This window comes from Capsicum annuum, chromosome 12 (assembly GCF_002878395.1).
Source record: "Capsicum annuum cultivar UCD-10X-F1 chromosome 12, UCD10Xv1.1, whole genome shotgun sequence".
Classification (NCBI taxonomy): Eukaryota; Viridiplantae; Streptophyta; class Magnoliopsida; order Solanales; family Solanaceae; genus Capsicum; species Capsicum annuum.
In genome coordinates this window covers 194,759,166-194,767,470 of record NC_061122.1, presented here as the reverse complement: position 1 = coordinate 194,767,470, position 8,305 = coordinate 194,759,166, and the positions used below count along the sequence as shown (strand labels likewise).

The window sequence follows — 8,305 nt, the reverse complement described above, 5'->3', positions numbered from 1 at the left end:
CATTATTTTTTTTTGTGTTTTCCCCAGTTTTTCTTCTTCTTTTTCTATTTTTTCTATTTTTATTTTTTTCATTTCTTTCTTTTTCTTTTTTTCCCTTTTTCTCTCTTTATTCTTTAACTACTATTTCTCTTTTTTCTTTTCTTTTGTTCTTTGATTTTTTTAGTTTTCTTTTTTGTACTTATTTTCTTTATCATTTTTTTTATTCTATTTTCTATTTTCAAAAAATATGGCTAGTCAACACAAGTCATGGATGATAACGTAAATACTATAATTGTTTATCGTATTTGTAGTCACACCTTCATTTATATTTTTATAGTCATTGATACAATTGTATTTGTATTTGTATTTTAAAGTTCGCGCTTGTATTTATATGTTATAGTCCTCACTTGTATTTGTATTTTATAATTTCCACTTGTATTTGTATTTGTTAGTTTGCACCATTATTTATATTTTATATAATTCACACTTGTATTTTAAAGAACTATTTGGTATTTGTATTTTATAATTGACTGTAGATTATATTGGATTATATTTATATTATGGCTTTATTGTGTTTGTATATTTAGATTATATTTGGATTATACTTGTATTTGTATTCTATTTTTGTCGATACCTTTTTATTTTTAAAGAATTATTTTGTATTTGTATTTGTAAGTTGATTGGATATTGTATTTAGTTGTGACTATGTATAATTTATCATTTGTATTTGTATACAGACAAGTAAATGCATTAATTGTATTTTCTCGATTCTAAAATATATAAATATGTAATGTATCATTTGATACAAATATACCGTTTTGTATTTATATATCAAAATTGTCATTCATATTTGTAAATAAACAAACATCACTTGATACAAATACAATTACAATCAAATGAAACAAATGATTTTACAAATGCAAATACAATATATATTAGTAGATATTGCATTTGTATAAAAATTTGACTTGTATTTATTTGTATCAATAAATACAACTCATATCAATAAATACAAACAAGTATTCATAGAAATAAAATCAAGCGTTTCTTTTCAATAATTAAAAAATACAAACAATAGTTCACATTTATATTTGTATATTATAATTCGCATTTATATTTGTATTTTATAGTTAGTACTTGTATTTGTATGTTATAGTTTGCATTTATATTTATATTTTATTGTTCACACTTATATTTGTATTTGTTAGTTCGTATAAATGAAAAGAAGGAGAAAAAATAAAAAGTAAAAAAAGAAGGAGAAAAAATGATAAAAAAGAAGGAGAAAAATACAAAAAATGACGAGTAATAGAAAATAGAGAAAAAATAAATAAAAAGAAAAAAAAGAGAAAAAATGAAAAGTAAAAAAAGAAAAAGAGAAAAAAAGAAAAAGAAAAAGAAAAAATGAAGAAAAACTGAAATAGGAAAAAAACAGAGAAGAACAATAGAAAATAGAAAAAGAGAGTATGAGTTGTAAAATTAAAAATAATTAATAAATAAAAATGGATTATAATTTGTATTTAATTGAAACTTAGGTTAAATAAGATAATTAGTATGGCATGTTTACTAAGATATGTAGTTACCTCTTAATAAAACAATTAATAATCATACTAACATTTTAAACTTATTTTAAATCATAATTTTTTTTTTTTGTAATTTCTAAACTATGTATCAGGTTAAATTAATAATCAATTTAATCAATTTTATTTATCCCCACTAGTGATTATTTTTTCTCAAAAATATTTATTTTTTAAAACTTTGAAGTATTAGACAATTTTTTTTTAAAATAAGTACTTATCAAAAGTAGAAAAAATAATTTTTCATAAAATAAAAAAATACTTAATTTTTCCTTAAAAGCACTCTTTTAATAAATATTTTTGCTGAAAAATAAATTTGCAAATACTTTTAAAAAATTTAATCAAACACTATTTCAAAGTATTTTTTAAATTTATTGTTCGAATATAAATTATATTTTATAAAAAATATTTTAAGAAAAATTTATTATAAAATACTTTTTAAAATAAACTTATTTTAGAAGACCAAACAAGCTATAAGTCATACAGATTGGGACGGAGTTAAAAAAAACAAAAACAAAAACATCATTAAGAAAAAAGAAACAAATACTCAAGAAGGAAATTTTTTTTTTGTTAAATTTTCTTTAAATATCCTCTCCAGCTCTCTAATATTCTTCCTCTTCATCTTCATGGGCTGATAACATAAAGGTGGGTTGGTTCCACAGAGTGAAGAAGAGTATCCCTTGCCCTATTTTCTTCACGCAGAAACCACCTTTATCCATTTCCTCACAGGAACCCTAAGATATTTTTCTTCCAAATTTACCCAAGAAAACAATGGACCTTGCTTCAAAGCTCCAAGTAATCGACCTTCGTTCCACTTTCCTCACTGGCAGAGCCAACCTTCTTCGCCCTCATGGTGTTATTCTCCCAGTAACCTCTAATACCTCTGTGAAAACCACGAGATGTAGGAGAAAAAGCCTTAGAATTTCATCAAAATTGCAAGCAGTAGCTGTTGAAACAGCCGAAACAGATGTAAAACAAGACGATATCGAATCGTTGTTTTCGAGTGATTCTACTGAGGAATTTGATTATTCAAGAAGGGGTAGTAAGAACTCAGGTAGTGGGGCATCAAGTATTTCATCTGGGGTTAAGCTAGAAAACATTAGCAAGAGTTACAAAGGTGTCACAGTGTTGAAAGATGTAAGTTGGGAAGTGAAAAAAGGCGAAAAAGTTGGTTTAGTAGGTGTAAATGGAGCAGGGAAAACGACCCAATTGAGGATTATATCTGGTTTAGAAGAACCAGATTCTGGTAATGTGATTAAGGCAAAAAGTAATATGAAGATAGCATTTTTAAGCCAAGAATTTGAGGTTGAGTCAACAAGAACTGTGAAGGAAGAGTTTATGAGTGCTTTTAAGGAAGAAATGGAAGTTGCTGAGAGACTTGAGAAAGTTCAGAAGGCAATTGAGAAGTCTGTTGATGATTTGGAGTTGATGGGGAGGTTGTTGGATGAGTTTGATTTATTGCAAAGGAGAGCACAAGCTGTGGATTTGGATGCTGTGGATGTGAAAATTAATAAGATGATGCCTGAGTTAGGATTTGCTCCTGAGGATGCTGATAGACTCGTGGCTTCATTTAGTGGCGGCTGGCAAATGAGGATGTCTTTGGGAAAGATCTTGCTGCAGGTATGAGATTTTAAGCTGAGGGTTTATTGGAAACAACCTCTCTATCTTTATGAGGTAGGGGTAATAAGGCTAAATAGTGAAATGGATAATCACAGATGTAAATAATAATTGAAAGTATCAAATAGAATCAGTAATATAGCCTAGTTGGATCCCCATAAGCTCGGAAGGCATAAACAACAAACAATATCACCTAATCGGACCCGCATAATCCCAGAGGGCACCACCCAATGACTAACTAAACGACATCTAGACATATAAAAAGGTATGGAGTACGAACAGTTGAATACAAGTATAAACAATGCCCGAACTTTGCCAAAGATTCCTACCCTCTCCAAACCCCACTTGTGGGATAACGTATGCTGTTGTTGCTTAATATGTGGTCAGTGATGTTGGGCAAGTAATTCATGTAGAAATGATACCTCACTTCATGTTCTGTACATGTGTTTCTTGGAATTGTAATGGTTGAGTTTTGGTTTTAATCTCCTTTAACATCATACATATGGTGATAGTATGTGGTGGTGGGGTGGTGGTGGTGGTGGATTTAGTGCCAAAATTATGCTGCACTTGAACGTATGGTCTTTCCATCAAACTAGGTGTTTTATGTACATATTTCATAGAATTGATCTAATATTATCTGTTGGCACCCATGCTACAAAAATGCATAATGGTGTACTTGGTTGAAGGGTGTGTTTATACCCAAAGGAATTGGAATCTATTCGCACTTAGTGCTCTCTTTTTGCTCCATTCTTTAGTAGTACATCCATGTTCTAGAAATCCTAGATCCGCCTCTGATTGGGATTAATGAGTCAAAGGTCATGTTAAATGTCTATAAGCAAATATTTGGGTGTGTGGAATGATCAGTTGTAGATCTTCAGTACTTTGCTTTCTGAGAAGGGGGATGTTTTGGCAGCTATTGCAGAACCTAATTTACTTGATAATCAAGGACATAAATATCTTCAACTTATAACTTGAGTACATAATACATAGCTGCTCTCCAAAGCATATCACTCCACTTATCCCATGATATGTCTTTGTTGATTGGTTTTAGACTTGGCATATATTTTGTGTGCTTGTTATTTTTGCTTGTTCTACTTGTAGGATTACACTGAGTATTGTTGTATTATTTTTGCTTGGGGAATAACATGTTTGATTGTTTGCAGGACCCAGATTTGTTACTACTGGATGAACCGACCAATCATCTTGACCTTGATACTATTGAGTGGCTTGAGGGTTATCTTAATAAGCAAGAAGTTCCGATGGTCATTATATCTCATGACCGAGCTTTCCTTGACCAGTTGTGCACAAAAATTGTGGAGACTGATATGGGTGTATCTAGGACATACGAAGGAAATTACTCAGATTATATTATTTCAAAGGCTGAATGGATTGAAACACAGAATGCTGCATGGGAAAAACAACAGAAGGAAATTGAGCAAACGAGAGATTTGATAAGTAGGTTAAGTGCAGGAGCAAACTCAGGTCGTGCATCTACTGCTGAGAAGGTAAAATAAAGATGTCTCCATTATTGGTCAGTAACTGCAGTATGTTGATTTTTGCATATGCATCATTTTTGTGTGTGTTGATTAAAAAAAAAAAGTTGGTCTTGCGCTGCATGAAGTATGTGTCATAACTTGAGGAAATCCTACTGGATACCTGATGAATATGGAGTGTAATTTTTATCATCCGACTGTCTTTGCCCTTTGGTGATTAAAGGACATATCTGTGTCTTGTTATCAAGGTATGTTTGCATTGCAGCAGTGTGGAAAATGACTTCACTTTGCCTCAGTTGTTGTGTTAGTTATGAAATGATCAAGATCCTCGCTTGGGACTATTATTCTGCAAATTAAGCTAGCGAGATTTAAGAAAAGGAGGTCCACACCTGATGGTTTTGGCATTCTGCTCGTTATGGTTAACTTTTGTCATATCCATCTTTGTTGAACTATGTTGTACTCTTATCTTTCAGAGGTTTGGTATACTGATTTCAACCGTCTTGTATTTTTGGGTGATAACAGAAGCTGGAGAAACTTCAGGACCAGGAACAAGTTGATAAGCCATTCATTAGGAAACAAATGAAAATTAGGTTCCCCGAACGTGAAAGAAGTGGGAGAACAGTTGTGAATGTTAAAAATCTGGGATTTTCTTTCGAGGATAAGGTCAAACACAAAGCACTGACTCTTGAGTTTTCGATTTGTTTCTTGTTTCGTGGATATGTTTGTGATAACTAGTATCATTGTTTCTTATATTTCTGGGTTGACTTTTATCTTACATGCCTGTTTTACTGGCAGGTTCTTTTCAAGAATGCAAATTTGACAATTGAGAGAGGAGAGAAAATTGCCATTATTGGTCCTAATGGGTGTGGAAAGAGCACCTTTCTTAAACTGATTATGGGTTTACTGAAGCCAACACAAGGTGAAGTTGTGCTTGGGGAGCACAATGTATTGCCAAATTACTTCGAGCAGAATCAGGTGTGTCAGTCTTTCTAGTTTTCTTTTGATCTTTGGCAGCTGTTTTTATCTTGTTGTCTGTTATTACATGATCTAGTTTGTGTTAATCTGTGTCCGTTTTTCTTCTGATTAAGGCTGAGGCACTCGATTTGGAAAAAACTGTCCTTCAAACTGTAGCAGAAGCTGCTGAGGATTGGCGACTAGATGATATAAAAGGACTACTTGGACGTTGTAATTTTAAAGCTGACATGCTTGATAGGAAGGTTTCCTTTTTGAGTGGCGGTGAGAAGGTAAGAAGATATAAGCAGATCTTCTCTGCATATTGTTGAGAAAGATGGAAGTTTTCGCTCGTTTGTTAATGAGTTTTTTCTTGGTTATTTGATCTTTATTCTCTGAGTGTAATATATATATATATATATTTTAAAAAAAGATTATTTCTTTCCAAATTTAAAGCCATTCGATCATTAACTTTCACAAATTACCATTTTCGTCTATAAACTTATTCAGTAAATTGTGTTAGCTGCAAACATGACTTGGCAACAATACCGGCAATATCTGCTGTTGCTAATTTAGCTTTGTGGATATGTCAAGTACTACCTTTCTTACCTATAAGCTATCTTGCTCAAGATGCTATTACCTTATGATTGTAATCTCAAGTGTATTTTGGTTTTGTGAACTTCAGTTTGAAATGTGCAATGGTGATGTTTTATTGTATACTTCCAAGATTACTTTAACTTTTGACCGACAGCCTTGGTGTGGGTGAAGAACAATCATCTTTTCATATTTTGAGGCTTCTGAATAAGAATGTTAACTGATAATTTATCTAGGCGTCTGATGAGAGTGTCTATTGATTGTGGTCTTTGACCATTAACAGTAACCATTTTAAGTCTCTTTATCAGCAAAAGCTTGTGTACGAAATTAGTAAATAAATGGTTTGTCTCGATTGTGAAAGCATTATTTCTTACTAACATTTTTACTTAAAAATCATCTGCTTAATACTACTCCGTTCGTGCCTGTCGTGGATTATTCTCTTGTTCTTGTTTTGAACTTATGCATCAATGTTGTTTGCTTAGGCACGTCTGTCCTTCTGTAAGTTCATGGTGACTCCTTCAACTTTGCTAGTACTGGACGAGCCAACCAATCATTTGGACATACCAACGAAAGAGATGCTTGAGGTACTTTATTCTTCTCATCAGTTCTTACCAATATTTCATGTTATCTTATACACGTATTCTTGCAGGGAAATTATTTACCGTCAAGTTTCTTTCTAATTTTTATGTAGGAGGCAATTACGGAGTATACAGGCACCGTGATAACTGTTTCTCATGATCGGTACTTCATGAAACAAATTGTTAACAGAGTATTGGAAGTAAAAGATGGCACTTTACATGATTATGAAGGAGATTACGATGTAAGTTTTTAAACCCGCCATCTTATGAGCATAAATCTTCATCCCCAGTGTTATGATTGTGATTGAAAATTTTGAGTACATTGATTAATGTTGGTGAAATAGTCACATGTAATACACATAAGTTGTTTGCTTTCATATTGTGTCTCGTTAAGTTGCGTATATCGTTTACACATCAGATTTTGATGTTTCAAACGGAAAGCATGTCTCTGCTTTTAACATTTATTTTGGTGGTGGACATGACTTCTTGGGGCTGATAGTGAAAAAATGATTTGACTTGGTAATTAGCAATAACATTGAACGTTTATTACTAAACTGTGTTTTCTGATTCTTTTAAGTGATATTTACTTGTTTGCACAGTACTATTTGGAGAAAAATCTTGAGGCCAGGGAAAGGGAACTTGAACGAGAGGCAGAGATTGAGGATAAGTCTCCAAAAGCTAAAGCCAAATCCAAGATGTCAAAGGTAACACTTTCAGATTTCCTCTGCTAGATCACTCAAAACTATAGCACGAAATAAACATTTAGGGAGCTTTAATGTTCTCGCGATTGGTGAATTCCTCTTTATGATGAATCGTAAACAATCATAGCATACTCCGAGAATAATAAACAGATTATATTGTTGTTGTGACTGGCAGGCAGAAAAGGAAGCTCGGAAGAAACAGAAAATTCAGGCATTCCAAGCCGCAAAACAGAAGTCGAAGAAATCAAAGAACTCAAAGAGATGGAACTGAAATGGTTTTTAGATGCTCCCATTCAGCTCCTATGCTCGTGTACAAAGCTCTAGTGAGCTACATTATCCATCTTCCTATTGTATATAATAACAAATAGATAAATATAGTAGTAGTTGATTATTCTTGCCAAACAAGAAGCAGTCTAATTCATCGTCTCATCTATCCTATTTTCTGGAGAATCAGAACTCACGTATTTTAAGTAGTAGTCTTCTTTTCTGGGCTTAAAGTTGATGTGACAAAATGGGGACAAATTGTTAAGAGCAACATATCAAAACCACTACGTTTGGAAGCGAATCACCAAGCTTATCAATATTAACTATTCGTGCATGTTATGTTGCTGGGTGCCTGTATTTGTTTGCGTAACGATTATTTGTTCATGCAATAAATACATCCCGTGTAAGCAGTGTTTGTTTACAAAAACTGTATTTGTTCGGGCGAAATATACTTCTTGTATCGTTGTATTCATATACTGAAGTCTACATGGGTAGATAACCACAAAAAGGGCAAGGATGTTACCATACAAATATAGTCAAATAAGGATGCAGAA

The 8,305-nt window shown here is 32.4% G+C and overlaps 1 protein-coding gene across 1 annotated transcript; it reads left to right on the top strand.

Annotated features, from left to right (window-relative positions):
- The first annotated feature begins 2,059 nt into the window (after nt 1-2,059).
- LOC107850441 (ABC transporter F family member 5) lies at nt 2,060-7,889 on the top strand. The gene is made up of 9 exons (XM_016694967.2): nt 2,060-3,173; nt 4,334-4,675; nt 5,186-5,326; nt 5,459-5,638; nt 5,752-5,907; nt 6,691-6,792; nt 6,900-7,028; nt 7,386-7,490; nt 7,663-7,889. The coding sequence occupies exons 1-9, from the start codon at nt 2,325-2,327 to the stop codon at nt 7,756-7,758; spliced, it is 2,100 nt and encodes a 699-aa protein (XP_016550453.1). The 5' UTR covers nt 2,060-2,324; the 3' UTR covers nt 7,759-7,889.
- The last annotated feature ends 416 nt before the right edge of the window (nt 7,890-8,305 follow it).

Coding starts and splice junctions, on each gene's coding strand:
- LOC107850441 (XM_016694967.2), top strand. CDS start 2,325: ATGGACCTTGCTTCAAAGCTCCAAGTAATCGACCTTCGTTCCACTTTC. Junction 6,793..6,899: donor CAACGAAAGAGATGCTTGAG/GTACTTTATTCT, acceptor ATTTTTATGTAG/GAGGCAATTACGGAGTATAC. Junction 7,491..7,662: donor CCAAATCCAAGATGTCAAAG/GTAACACTTTCA, acceptor TGTGACTGGCAG/GCAGAAAAGGAAGCTCGGAA.